This window comes from Anomaloglossus baeobatrachus, chromosome 7 (genome assembly GCF_048569485.1).
Source record: "Anomaloglossus baeobatrachus isolate aAnoBae1 chromosome 7, aAnoBae1.hap1, whole genome shotgun sequence".
Taxonomy (NCBI): domain Eukaryota; kingdom Metazoa; phylum Chordata; class Amphibia; order Anura; family Aromobatidae; genus Anomaloglossus; species Anomaloglossus baeobatrachus.
Window position 1 is genome coordinate 26,222,190 of NC_134359.1, and position 15,196 is coordinate 26,237,385.

The 15,196-nt window shown below is 44.6% G+C and overlaps 1 protein-coding gene across 5 annotated transcripts in view; it reads right to left on the minus strand.

The window, feature by feature from the left end:
- LRP1B (LDL receptor related protein 1B) overlaps nt 1-15,196 on the minus strand; it is a 2,012,817-nt gene that overhangs the window by 310,130 nt on the left and 1,687,491 nt on the right. For all 5 annotated transcript variants that reach the window (XM_075317168.1, XM_075317164.1, XM_075317167.1 and 2 more), the window contains exon 48: nt 10,726-10,839. In XM_075317168.1, the coding sequence (XP_075173283.1) occupies nt 10,726-10,839 (114 nt within the window). The remainder of the gene's footprint in view (nt 1-10,725; nt 10,840-15,196) is intronic.

The following is a 15,196-nucleotide window of genomic DNA, read 5'->3' on the forward strand; positions in this document are numbered from 1 at the left end:
TGAGTGATAACACCTCTATACACAGTAGATAACACAGGATCCACTATTCACAATGTGTGATGTCACAGCTCACCTCCTCTTACTCCTGTATAATGACTGATAACACCTTTTATATAGTAGATAACACAGGAGTCACCATTTACAATATGTGATGTCACAGCTCACCTCCTCCTCCTCCTGTACAATGACTGATAACACCTCTGTATACAGTAGATAACAGAGGATCCTCCATTCACAATATATGATGTCCCAGCTCACCTTCTCCCTCTAATGTAAAATGACCTTAACACAGTTTAGAGCATGATCAGATAAGGATTCCATTAAAACAAATAGGGTGTGATCCAGTCTATTGCTGAGAATGTCCATGTGAAGACCAAAAAGTAATAGCCTAATATTAGACCTAGTAGCCATTATGAAAATTGATTTTTCTTTCCGGAAACAGCAGCGCTTTTATCTATGTTCTGTGTTTATTGATGCAAATCAGACTCATTTAGTTCAATGCACTGCCCGAAATAACCGCGAACTCTATATAATAATTATGAATACGACTGTTTCTGGAAAAGGCAAAACTATTTTATTATTGACTTCATTGATTACTCCATCCTCTGGATAAGAGCGCTCCGCTCCTCCTGAGTGTGCACACAGTAGTGTACGGACCCATAGACTTTCCATCAATCCTGCACCACTGTACTTACATCTATGTATTAGCTGAGCCCTTCATCCCCATTGTTTGATCACGCTCATATATAAGCTGAGCCCTTCATCCCTATGGTTTGAGCACGCTCATGTATTAGCTGAGCCCTTCATCCCTATGGTTAGAGCACGCTCATGTATTAGCTGAGCCCTTCATCCCTATGGTTTGAGCACGCTCATGTATTAGCTGAGCCTTTCATCCCTATGGTTAGAGTACACTCATGTATAAGCTGAGCCCTTCATCCCTATGGTTAGAGTACGCTCATGTATTAGCTGAGCCCTTCATCCCTATGGTTTGAGCACACTCATGTATTAGCTGAGCCCTTCATCCCTATGGTTTTAGCATGTTCATGTATTAGCTGAGCCCTTCATCCCTATGGTTTGAGCACACTCATGTATTAGCTGAGCCCTTCATCCCTGTGGTTTGAGCACACTCATGTATTAGCTGAGCCCTTCATCCCTATGGTTTGAGCACGCTCATGTATTAGCTGAGCCCTTCATCCCTATGGTTTGAGCACACTCATGTATTAGCTGAGCCCTTCATCCCTATGGTTTGAGCACACTCATGTATTAGCTGAGCCCTTCATCCCTATGGTTTGAGCACACTCATGTATTAGCTGAGCCCTTCATCCCTGTGGTTTGAGCACACTCATGTATTAGCTGAGCCCTTCATCCCTATGGTTAGAGCACGCTCATGTATTAGCTGAGCCCTTCATCCCTGTGGTTTGAGCACGCTCATGTATTAGCTGAGCCCTTCATCCCTATGGTTAGAGCATGCTCATGTATTAGCTGAGCCCTTCATCCCTATGGTTAGAGCATGCTCATGTATTAGCTGAGACCTTCATCCCTAAGGTTTGAGCACGCTCATGTATTAGCTGAGCCCTTCATCCCTATGGTTAGAGCATGCTCATGTATTAGCTGAGCCCTTCATCCCTATGGTTTGAGCACACTCATGTATTAGCTGAGCCCTTCATCCCTATGGTTAGAGCATGCTCATGTATTAGCTGAGACCTTCATCCCTAAGGTTTGAGCATGCTCATGTATTAGCTGAGCCCTTCATCCCTATGGTTAGAGCATGCTCATGTATTAGCTGAGCCCTTCATCCCTACGATTTTAGCACACTCATGTATTACCTGAGCCCTTCATCCCTATGGTTTGAGCACGCTCATGTATTAGCTGAGCCCTTCATCCCTATGGTTTGAGCACACTCATGTATTAGCTGAGCCCTTCATCCCTATGGTTTGAGCATGCTCATGTATTAGCTGAGCCCTTCATCCCTATGGTTTGAGCACGCTCATGTATTAGCTGAGCCCTTCATCCCTATGGTTTGAGCACACTCATGTATTAGCTGAGCCCTTCATCCCTATGGTTTGAGCATGCTCATGTATTAGCTGAGCCCTTCATCCCTGTGGTTTGAGCACGCTCATGTATTAGCTGAGCCCTTCATCCCTATGGTTTGAGCATGCCCATGTATTAGCTGAACCCTTCATCCCCATGGTTTGAGCACGCTCATGTATTAGCTGAGCCCTTCATCCCTATGGTTTGAGCACGCTCATGTATTAGCTGAGCCCTTCATCCCTGTGGTTTGCGCACACTCATGTATTAGCTGAGCCCTTCATCCCTATGGTTTGAGCACACTCATGTATTAGCTGAGCCCTTCATCCCTATGGTTTGAGCACGCTCATGTATTAGCTGAGCCCTTCATCCCTATGGTTTGAGCACACTCATGTATTAGCTGAGCCCTTCATCCCTATGGTTTGAGCACGCTCATGTATTAGCTGAGCCCTTCATCCCTATGGTTTGAGCACGCTCATGTATTAGCTTAGCCCTTCATCCCTATGGTTTGAGCACGCTCATGTATTAACTGAGCCCTTCATCTCTGTGGTTTGAGCACGCTCATGTATTAGCTGAGCCCTTCATCCCTGTGGTTTGAGCACGCTCATGTATTAGCTGAGCTCTTCATCCCTATGGTTTGAGCACGCTCATGTATTAGCTGAGCCCTTCATCCCTATGGTTTGAGCATGCTCATGTATTAGCTGAGCCCTTCATCCCTATGGTTTGAGCACGCTCATGTATTAGCTGAGCCCTTCATCCCTATGGTTTGAGCACACTCATGTATTAGCTGAGCCCTTCATCCCTATGGTTTGAGCATGCCCATGTATTAGCTGAGCCCTTCATCCCTATGGTTTGAGCACACTCATGTATTAGCTGAGCCCTTCATCCCTATGGTTTGAGCACGCTCATGTATTAGCTGAGCCCTTCATCCCCATGGTTTGAGCACACTCATGTATTAGCTGAGCCCTTCATCCCTATGGTTTGAGCACGCTCATGTATTAGCTGAGCCCTTCATCCCTATGGTTTGAGCACGCTCATGTATTAGCTGAGCCCTTCATCCCTATGGTTTGAGCACGCTCATGTATTAGCTGAGCCCTTCATCCCTATGGTTTGAGCACGCCCATGTATTAGCTGAGCCCTTCATCCCTATGGTTTGAGCACGCTCATGTATTAGCTGAGCCCTTCATCCCTATGGTTTGAGCACGCTCATGTATTAGCTGAGCCCTTCATCCCTATGGTTTGAGCACACTCATGTATTAGCTGAGCCCTTCATCCCTATGGTTTGAGCACGCTCATGTATTAGCTGAGCCCTTCATCCCTATGGTTTGAGCACACTCATGTATTAGTTGAGCCCTTCATCCCTATGGTTTGAGCACGCTCATGTATTAGCTGAGCCCTTCATCCCTATGGTTTGAGCACGCTCATGTATTAGCTGAGCCCTTCATCCCTATGGTTTGAGCACGCTCATAAATTAGCTGAGCCCTTCATCCCTATGGTTTGAGCACGCTCATGTATTAGCTGAGCCCTTCATCCCCATTGTTTGAGCACGCTCATGTATTAGCTGAGCCCTTCATCCCAATGGTTTGAGCACGCTCATGTATTAGCTGAGCCCTTCATCCCTATGGTTTGAGCACACTCATGTATTAGCTGAGCCCTTCATCCCTATTGTTTGAGCACACTCATGTATTAATTAGCTGAGCCCTTCATCCCTATGGTTTGAGCACGCTCATGTATTAGCTGAGCCCTCCATCCCTATGGTTTGAGCACGCTCATGTATTATCTGAGCCCTTCATCCCTATGGTTTGAGCACACTCATGTATTAGCTGAGCCCTTCATCCCTATGGTTTGAGCATGCTCATGTATTAGCTGAGCCCTTCATCCCTGTGGTTTGAGCACGCTCATGTATTAGCTGAGCCCTTCATCCCTATGGTTTGAGCATGCCCATGTATTAGCTGAACCCTTCATCCCCATGGTTTGAGCACGCTCATGTATTAGCTGAGCCCTTCATCCCTATGGTTTGAGCACGCTCATGTATTAGCTGAGCCCTTCATCCCTGTGGTTTGCGCACACTCATGTATTAGCTGAGCCCTTCATCCCTATGGTTTGAGCACACTCATGTATTAGCTGAGCCCTTCATCCCTATGGTTTGAGCACGCTCATGTATTAGCTGAGCCCTTCATCCCTATGGTTTGAGCACACTCATGTATTAGCTGAGCCCTTCATCCCTATGGTTTGAGCACGCTCATGTATTAGCTGAGCCCTTCATCCCTATGGTTTGAGCACGCTCATGTATTAGCTTAGCCCTTCATCCCTATGGTTTGAGCACGCTCATGTATTAACTGAGCCCTTCATCTCTGTGGTTTGAGCACGCTCATGTATTAGCTGAGCCCTTCATCCCTGTGGTTTGAGCACGCTCATGTATTAGCTGAGCTCTTCATCCCTATGGTTTGAGCACGCTCATGTATTAGCTGAGCCCTTCATCCTTATGGTTTGAGCACGCTCATGTATTAGCTGAGCCCTTCATCCCTATGGTTTGAGCACACTCATGTATTAGCTGAGCCCTTCATCCCTATGGTTTGAGCATGCTCATGTATTAGCTGAGCTCTTCATCCCTATGGTTTGAGCACGCTCATGTATTAGCTGAGCCCTTCATCCTTATGGTTTGAGCACGCTCATGTATTAGCTGAGCCCTTCATCCCTATGGTTTGAGCACACTCATGTATTAGCTGAGCCCTTCATCCCTATGGTTTGAGCATGCTCATGTATTAGCTGAGCCCTTCATCCCTATGGTTTGAGCATGCTCATGTATTAGCTGAGCCCTTCATCCCTATGGTTTGAGCACGCTCATGTATTAGCTGAGCCCTTCATCCCTATGGTTTGAGCACACTCATGTATTAGCTGAGCCCTTCATCCCTATGGTTTGAGCATGCCCATGTATTAGCTGAGCCCTTCATCCCTATGGTTTGAGCACACTCATGTATTAGCTGAGCCCTTCATCCCTATGGTTTGAGCACGCTCATGTATTAGCTGAGCCCTTCATCCCCATGGTTTGAGCACACTCATGTATTAGCTGAGCCCTTCATCCCTATGGTTTGAGCACGCTCATGTATTAGCTGAGCCCTTCATCCCTATGGTTTGAGCACGCTCATGTATTAGCTGAGCCCTTCATCCCTATGGTTTGAGCACGCTCATGTATTAGCTGAGCCCTTCATCCCTATGGTTTGAGCACGCCCATGTATTAGCTGAGCCCTTCATCCCTATGGTTTGAGCACGCTCATGTATTAGCTGAGCCCTTCATCCCTATGGTTTGAGCACGCTCATGTATTAGCTGAGCCCTTCATCCCTATGGTTTGAGCACACTCATGTATTAGCTGAGCCCTTCATCCCTATGGTTTGAGCACGCTCATGTATTAGCTGAGCCCTTCATCCCTATGGTTTGAGCACACTCATGTATTAGTTGAGCCCTTCATCCCTATGGTTTGAGCACGCTCATGTATTAGCTGAGCCCTTCATCCCTATGGTTTGAGCACGCTCATGTATTAGCTGAGCCCTTCATCCCTATGGTTTGAGCACGCTCATAAATTAGCTGAGCCCTTCATCCCTATGGTTTGAGCACGCTCATGTATTAGCTGAGCCCTTCATCCCCATTGTTTGAGCACGCTCATGTATTAGCTGAGCCCTTCATCCCAATGGTTTGAGCACGCTCATGTATTAGCTGAGCCCTTCATCCCTATGGTTTGAGCACACTCATGTATTAGCTGAGCCCTTCATCCCTATTGTTTGAGCACACTCATGTATTAATTAGCTGAGCCCTTCATCCCTATGGTTTGAGCACGCTCATGTATTAGCTGAGCCCTCCATCCCTATGGTTTGAGCACGCTCATGTATTAGCTGAGCCCTTCATCCCTATGGTTTGAGCACGCTCATGTATTAGCTGAGCCCTTCATCCCTATGGTTAGAGCACGCTCATGTATTAGCTGAGCCCTTCATCCCTATGGTTAGAGCATGCTCATGTATTAGCTGAGCCCTTCATCCCTATGGTTAGAGCACGCTCATGTATTAGCTGAGCCCTTCATCCCTATGGTTTGAGCTCGCTCATGTGTTAGCTGAGCCCTTCATCCCTATGGTTTGAGCACACTCATGTATTAGCTGAGCCCTTCATCCCTATGGTTTGAGCACGCTCATGTATTAGCTGAGCCCTTCATCCCTATGGTTTGAGCACACTCATGTATTAGCTGAGCCCTTCATCCCTATGGTTTGAGCACGCTCATGTATTAGCTGAGCCCTTCATCCCTATGGTTTGAGCACGCTCATGTATTAGCTTAGCCCTTCATCCCTATGGTTTGAGCACGCTCATGTATTAACTGAGCCCTTCATCTCTGTGGTTTGAGCACGCTCATGTATTAGCTGAGCCCTTCATCCCTGTGGTTTGAGCACGCTCATGTATTAGCTGAGCTCTTCATCCCTATGGTTTGAGCACGCTCATGTATTAGCTGAGCCCTTCATCCCTATGGTTTGAGCATGCTCATGTATTAGCTGAGCCCTTCATCCCTATGGTTTGAGCACGCTCATGTATTAGCTGAGCCCTTCATCCCTATGGTTTGAGCACACTCATGTATTAGCTGAGCCCTTCATCCCTATGGTTTGAGCATGCCCATGTATTAGCTGAGCCCTTCATCCCTATGGTTTGAGCACACTCATGTATTAGCTGAGCCCTTCATCCCTATGGTTTGAGCACGCTCATGTATTAGCTGAGCCCTTCATCCCCATGGTTTGAGCACACTCATGTATTAGCTGAGCCCTTCATCCCTATGGTTTGAGCACGCTCATGTATTAGCTGAGCCCTTCATCCCTATGGTTTGAGCACGCTCATGTATTAGCTGAGCCCTTCATCCCTATGGTTTGAGCACGCTCATGTATTAGCTGAGCCCTTCATCCCTATGGTTTGAGCACGCCCATGTATTAGCTGAGCCCTTCATCCCTATGGTTTGAGCACGCTCATGTATTAGCTGAGCCCTTCATCCCTATGGTTTGAGCACGCTCATGTATTAGCTGAGCCCTTCATCCCTATGGTTTGAGCACACTCATGTATTAGCTGAGCCCTTCATCCCTATGGTTTGAGCACGCTCATGTATTAGCTGAGCCCTTCATCCCTATGGTTTGAGCACACTCATGTATTAGTTGAGCCCTTCATCCCTATGGTTTGAGCACGCTCATGTATTAGCTGAGCCCTTCATCCCTATGGTTTGAGCACGCTCATGTATTAGCTGAGCCCTTCATCCCTATGGTTTGAGCACGCTCATAAATTAGCTGAGCCCTTCATCCCTATGGTTTGAGCACGCTCATGTATTAGCTGAGCCCTTCATCCCCATTGTTTGAGCACGCTCATGTATTAGCTGAGCCCTTCATCCCAATGGTTTGAGCACGCTCATGTATTAGCTGAGCCCTTCATCCCTATGGTTTGAGCACACTCATGTATTAGCTGAGCCCTTCATCCCTATTGTTTGAGCACACTCATGTATTAATTAGCTGAGCCCTTCATCCCTATGGTTTGAGCACGCTCATGTATTAGCTGAGCCCTCCATCCCTATGGTTTGAGCACGCTCATGTATTATCTGAGCCCTTCATCCCTATGGTTTGAGCACACTCATGTATTAGCTGAGCCCTTCATCCCTATGGTTTGAGCATGCTCATGTATTAGCTGAGCCCTTCATCCCTGTGGTTTGAGCACGCTCATGTATTAGCTGAGCCCTTCATCCCTATGGTTTGAGCATGCCCATGTATTAGCTGAACCCTTCATCCCCATGGTTTGAGCACGCTCATGTATTAGCTGAGCCCTTCATCCCTATGGTTTGAGCACGCTCATGTATTAGCTGAGCCCTTCATCCCTGTGGTTTGCGCACACTCATGTATTAGCTGAGCCCTTCATCCCTATGGTTTGAGCACACTCATGTATTAGCTGAGCCCTTCATCCCTATGGTTTGAGCACGCTCATGTATTAGCTGAGCCCTTCATCCCTATGGTTTGAGCACACTCATGTATTAGCTGAGCCCTTCATCCCTATGGTTTGAGCACGCTCATGTATTAGCTGAGCCCTTCATCCCTATGGTTTGAGCACGCTCATGTATTAGCTTAGCCCTTCATCCCTATGGTTTGAGCACGCTCATGTATTAACTGAGCCCTTCATCTCTGTGGTTTGAGCACGCTCATGTATTAGCTGAGCCCTTCATCCCTGTGGTTTGAGCACGCTCATGTATTAGCTGAGCTCTTCATCCCTATGGTTTGAGCACGCTCATGTATTAGCTGAGCCCTTCATCCTTATGGTTTGAGCACGCTCATGTATTAGCTGAGCCCTTCATCCCTATGGTTTGAGCATGCTCATGTATTAGCTGAGCCCTTCATCCCTATGGTTTGAGCATGCTCATGTATTAGCTGAGCCCTTCATCCCTATGGTTTGAGCACGCTCATGTATTAGCTGAGCCCTTCATCCCTATGGTTTGAGCACACTCATGTATTAGCTGAGCCCTTCATCCCTATGGTTTGAGCATGCCCATGTATTAGCTGAGCCCTTCATCCCTATGGTTTGAGCACACTCATGTATTAGCTGAGCCCTTCATCCCTATGGTTTGAGCACGCTCATGTATTAGCTGAGCCCTTCATCCCCATGGTTTGAGCACACTCATGTATTAGCTGAGCCCTTCATCCCTATGGTTTGAGCACGCTCATGTATTAGCTGAGCCCTTCATCCCTATGGTTTGAGCACGCTCATGTATTAGCTGAGCCCTTCATCCCTATGGTTTGAGCACGCTCATGTATTAGCTGAGCCCTTCATCCCTATGGTTTGAGCACGCCCATGTATTAGCTGAGCCCTTCATCCCTATGGTTTGAGCACGCTCATGTATTAGCTGAGCCCTTCATCCCTATGGTTTGAGCACGCTCATGTATTAGCTGAGCCCTTCATCCCTATGGTTTGAGCACACTCATGTATTAGCTGAGCCCTTCATCCCTATGGTTTGAGCACGCTCATGTATTAGCTGAGCCCTTCATCCCTATGGTTTGAGCACACTCATGTATTAGTTGAGCCCTTCATCCCTATGGTTTGAGCACGCTCATGTATTAGCTGAGCCCTTCATCCCTATGGTTTGAGCACGCTCATGTATTAGCTGAGCCCTTCATCCCTATGGTTTGAGCACGCTCATAAATTAGCTGAGCCCTTCATCCCTATGGTTTGAGCACGCTCATGTATTAGCTGAGCCCTTCATCCCCATTGTTTGAGCACGCTCATGTATTAGCTGAGCCCTTCATCCCAATGGTTTGAGCACGCTCATGTATTAGCTGAGCCCTTCATCCCTATGGTTTGAGCACACTCATGTATTAGCTGAGCCCTTCATCCCTATTGTTTGAGCACACTCATGTATTAATTAGCTGAGCCCTTCATCCCTATGGTTTGAGCACGCTCATGTATTAGCTGAGCCCTCCATCCCTATGGTTTGAGCACGCTCATGTATTAGCTGAGCCCTTCATCCCTATGGTTTGAGCACGCTCATGTATTAGCTGAGCCCTTCATCCCTATGGTTAGAGCACGCTCATGTATTAGCTGAGCCCTTCATCCCTATGGTTAGAGCATGCTCATGTATTAGCTGAGCCCTTCATCCCTATGGTTAGAGCACGCTCATGTATTAGCTGAGCCCTTCATCCCTATGGTTTGAGCTCGCTCATGTGTTAGCTGAGCCCTTCATCTCTATGGTTTGAGCATGTTTTTTTATACCTGCAGATTTACCCGCGGAATTTCCACTGTGGAATTAATGAGCATGTCTCTTCTTCTCCGCAGGTTCCTGCAGTTTTTGCCATAGATAATGTTAGAAATCTACAGGGACCAACTTGCGGAAAATCCCCGGTAAATCCGCACCAAACCACGGCAAAACCACATGCGGATTTCGTTGCGGTTTTGATACGATTTTTATACCGTGGGTGCGGGATTTTTTCAGAGGGTCCTGTTTTTTCTTAAGAAATAGTCACTTTTTAGTGCGCACATGGCCTAAAAAAGGAAATATTGCCAACTTTACCCATTAGGAATCAATGAAAACTGAAAAATCTCAGTTTTGTATACAAATTTATGAGAACCTGCCCCATTGTTCAAGTGTGAGAATCATCATCATCATGACTCATTGCCTATGGAATTGCTGGAATTAGCTGATTACATTGTATCTCTGGTCGTCCCATAGTCAATGAAAAGAGCGGTGCTGTATAGGATTTGGCACTGTCCAATTGGGCAGATCTCAATGGTAGCAATTTTGGAAACCGCAGCAGAGAAAATGCATAATGGATACAACTTGTGAGACTCACAAATTGTGTAAATATATATATATATATATATATATATATATATATATATATATATATATATATATATATATATATATATATATAAATATAATATATATATATACTGTATATATATATATATATATAAAAAAAGATATATATATATATATGTATATATTATATATATATATATATATATATATATTTGCACAGTATATGACAACAAGGTATCCATATGCAGTCAACAAGAAGAATAATATTGGGAATTCAATAGAATAAATATAAATAAAGTGGGGGAAACATTCCTATGCGACCTTGCATTGATATGTAAATTCTAGCGGCATAGAGAAGATTTTCACAAGAAACTCTTACTGCAGTTCTTTTCATCGGAAGCGTCGGAGCAGTCAATCATCTGGTTACATTGTGCCGATTTAGTAACACAGGTCCCATCGGTGCAGCGGTACTCTGTAGATCCACATGTGGAAACTACACAGATGTTTGAGAAAATTGAGAATGTTTTTAGAAAACATAGACATAATGTTTATGGAAATTGAATAGCCTGTATTTACAAGTATAGCAAACCTGGACACATTATATATATATATATATATATATATATATATATATATATATATATATATATATATATATATATATATACATATATATATATAAATAAAATATATATATATATATATATATATATATATATATAGACTATCAATGATTAGTGATTATATCCAGAAAACATTTTCTTCAGCTTTTTTAATTTTAATTTTTTATTTCATTTCGTAACTTTTCGATGACTCTAAGGCTTCTCATACGTCCATGGAAAACACACACACGTTTTTCACGGATGTGCTGAAGGTGCGTATGGTCCTCCGTGTGCTGTGGTTGTGGCACACGGAGATCAGGAACTTTTTACTCACCTGTCTCCGGCGCTGCTGCTTCTGGGTCTGCAGTGCAGTGAATATTCTTGAGCATAATGAGCTGGACCTGAAGCAAGTGATAGAATCGCTGGAGACAGGTGAGTATAGAAAATAATTTTATTTCAAAGACACGTGTTTTCTCCAGTACGTGTCACACGGATCGTATCAGTGTGTGGTCTATGTGACATCAGTGCTGCTGGAGAGAAACGGACATGTCTCCGTGCGGAACACACAGACACACGTGTACTCCATACGAAAACACAGATGTGTGCGCTGACCCGTTGATTTTAATGGGTCTGCGTATGTCTGTGTCTCTGGTACTTATGATAATGGACGTCATGAGTACCGGAATCACTGACGTGTGAAGGGGGCCTGGCAGAGTGTGCTGAATCTGCTGGATTGATGGGAAGATCCAGGTTATCAGGTGTGAATTGTACAGTCAAAAGCCTGTTATCAACTAATCACTATGAATTCCATGGTGGCAAGTAGAGCCACTCCGAGAGGGCACTCCTGAAGTATAGAAGTAGCCGACTTGACTTTTTATTAATTTTCTGGACGGCTTATCAAAAAATCACAGAAAGACAATATTTTTACAGATGCTGAAGGTGCCCTATATCGGATATGTTAAGTACTCTGTGTGTAATATTAAGTGCTGATTGTATATGTTAGTATGTTATGCTGTTAGATAGGTGCAGGTTCCAGATAGAGTAGAGCAGGACGGTCACCAAAGGTGCCACCTACTGGTTGGGCTGAGATAGCAGCAGAATGGAAGAGAAATGGTTAAAGGGGAAGTGACAGATGCGGGAAAGAGGACAGTAGGAAGGTCTCGAGAAGGAGGCAGTTTAGAATAAGGTTCAAGTGTGAGAAGATGTGGCCTCGGTGTTAAGCAGGCTTTATACAATACGATATTTCTAGCATTTGCTAGCGATATCGTACGCAAAAGCACCCGGCCCCGTCGTGCATGCGATATCGTGTGATCGCTGCCGCTTCGAACATTATCGCTACAGCAGCGTCACACGCACTTACCTGGTCGGCGGTGTCGCTGTGACTGCCGAACAATCTTTCCCTCAAGGGGGAGGTGCGTTCAGTGTCACCGCGACGTCACCGCGACGTCACTAAGTGGCCGGCCAATCAAAGCGGAAGGGCGGAGATGAGCGGGACAAACATCCCGCTCACCTCCTTCCTTCCTCATTGCGGGTGGGACGCAGGTAAGGTGAGGTTCCTCACTCCTGCAGTGTCACACATGGCGATGTGTGCTGCCGCAGGAACGAGGAACAACATCTATAAACAACCATTAACAATTTTTGGTTTTAGGACGACCACTCCATGGAGAACGATTTTCACCACTCTGGAGGACGTTTAAGATCGCTGGTAAGTGTTACACGCTGCGATACCGTTAATAACGCCAGATGTGCGTCACTAACGACGTGACCCCAACAATAAAACATTTATGATAACGTAGCGTGTAAAGCCCCCTTTAGAATGAGTCTGGGAATCCTGAGGTAACCTGGAGAGGTCCGGAGCCTACGGCTCACCCAAGCGGGCTTAGAGAGTCATCTGGTTAAAGAGCCACCGGGGTCCAGAATCGGATGCAGATGAGCGGAGTTAGGGATAGGAGACACAGACCCCAGAGCTTGAGGATGAAATCCAAGATAGTGTAAGAGGAAAAATCGAGAGGTAGTACCCCACACTGAGAGAAAGGAAGCAAAGTAAGGCTATGTCTATCATAACTGAGTGAAAAATAAAGTGAACATTCTGGTCAGAGGGCCCATTTTCACCTCTATAAAGTGCTCATGTGCATTAAAATTTGTTTTTGGAGTGCAAAGGGACCATGTACTGTTCCTGCACTGGAGCCATTTTCTGCCTTTGTCCACCAGCGGCCATAACAGTATATCAGTGAAGACCACCCAGAGGCTGGCATTCACAGCACACCATGATTTTTCCTATATACTGCAATACTGTGGTATTGCATTATATAGTATGTGATTGAATGAGAATTAGCTCAAGTCCCCTAAGGAGTCTAAAAAAAAGGAAAAAAGTTTTTAAAACATTGTATCTACCTCAAACATCACAGATCATATACAGTCATATGAAAAAGTTTGGGCACCCCTATTAATGTTAACCTTTTTCTTTATAACAATTTGGGTTTTTGCTATTTCAGTTTCATATATCTAATAACTGATGGACTCAGTAATATTTCTGGATTGAAATGAAGTTTATTGTACTAACAGAAAATGTGCAATCTGCATTTAAACAAAATTTGACCGGTGCAAAAGTATGGGCACCCTTATCATTTTCTTGATTTGAATACTCCTATCTACTTTTTACTGACTTACTAAAGCACTAAATTGGTTTTGTAACCTCATTGAGCTTTGAACTTCATAGGGAGGTGTATCCAATCATGAGAAAAGGTATTTAAGGTGGCCACTTGCAAGTTGTTCTCCTATTTGAATCTCCTATGAAGAGTGGCATCATGGGCTCCTCAAAACAACTCTCAAATGATCTGAAAACAAAGATTATTCAACATAGTTGTTAAGGGGAAGGTACAAAAAGTTGTCTCAGAGATTTAAACTGTCAGTTTCCACTGTGAGGAACATAGTAAGGAAATGGAAGAACACAGGTACAGTTTTTGTTAAGCCCAGAAGTGGCAGGCCAAGAAAAATATCAGAAATGCAGAGAAGAAGAATGGTGAGAACAGCCAAGGACAATCCACAGACCACCTCCAAAGACCTGCAGCATCATCTTGCTGCAGTTGGTGTCAATGTGCATCGGTCAACAATACAGCACACGTTGTACAAGGAGAAGCTGTATGGGAGAGTGATGCGAAAGAAGCCGTTTCTGCAAGCACGCCACAAACAGAGTCGCCTGAGGTATGCAAAAGCACATTTGGACAAGCCAGTTACATTTTGGAAGAAGGTCCTGTGGACTGATGAAGCAAAGATTGAGTTGTTTGGTCATACAAAAAGGCGTTATGCATGGAGGCAAAAAAACACGGCATTCCAAGAAAAGCACTTACCCACAGTAAAATTTGGTGGAGGTTCCATCATGCTTTGGGGCTGTGTGGCCAATGCCGGCACCGGGAATCTTGTTAAAGTTGAGGGTCGCATGGATTCAACTCAGTATCAGCAGATTCTTGACAATAATGTGCAAGAATCAGTGTCGAAGTTGAAGTTGAAGTTACGCAGGGGATGGATATTTCAGCAAGACAATGATCCAAAATACTGCTCCAAATCTACTCAGGCATTCATGCAGAGGAACAATTACAATGTTCTGGAATGGCCATCCCAGTCCCCAGACCTGAATATCATTGAAAATCTGTGGGATGATGTGAAGCGGCTGTCCATACTCGGCGACCATCAAACTTAACTGAACTGGAATTGTTTTGTAAACAGGAATGGTCAAATATACCTTCATCCAGGATCCAGGAACTCATTAAAAGCTACAGGAAGCGACTAGAGGCTGTTATTTTTGCAAAAGGAGGATCTACAAAATATTAATGTCACTTTTATGTTGAGGTGCCCATACTTTTGCACCCTTCAAATTTTGTTTAAATGCGGATTGCACATTTTCTGTTAGTACAATAAACCTCATTTCAATCCAGAAATATTACTCAGTCCATCAGTTATTAGATATATGAAACTGAAATAGCAAAAACCCAAATTGTTATAAAGAAAAAAGGTTAATATTAATAGGGGTGCCCAAACTTTTTCATATGACTGTATTGATTTCCAATCCTTAGTGGACGTCCTCATTAATTTACTTTAATTGCCTTTCATGCACATGGCTGTATTATTAAGTGGAACTTTATTTTTATACCTATAGGATATTAGACAGTCTAATATACCCTCAAATGCCTCTGATTTTGAATGACCTTGCCTTGTGTATGAGGCTTGGCTATTTTTGCTGCCATTGAC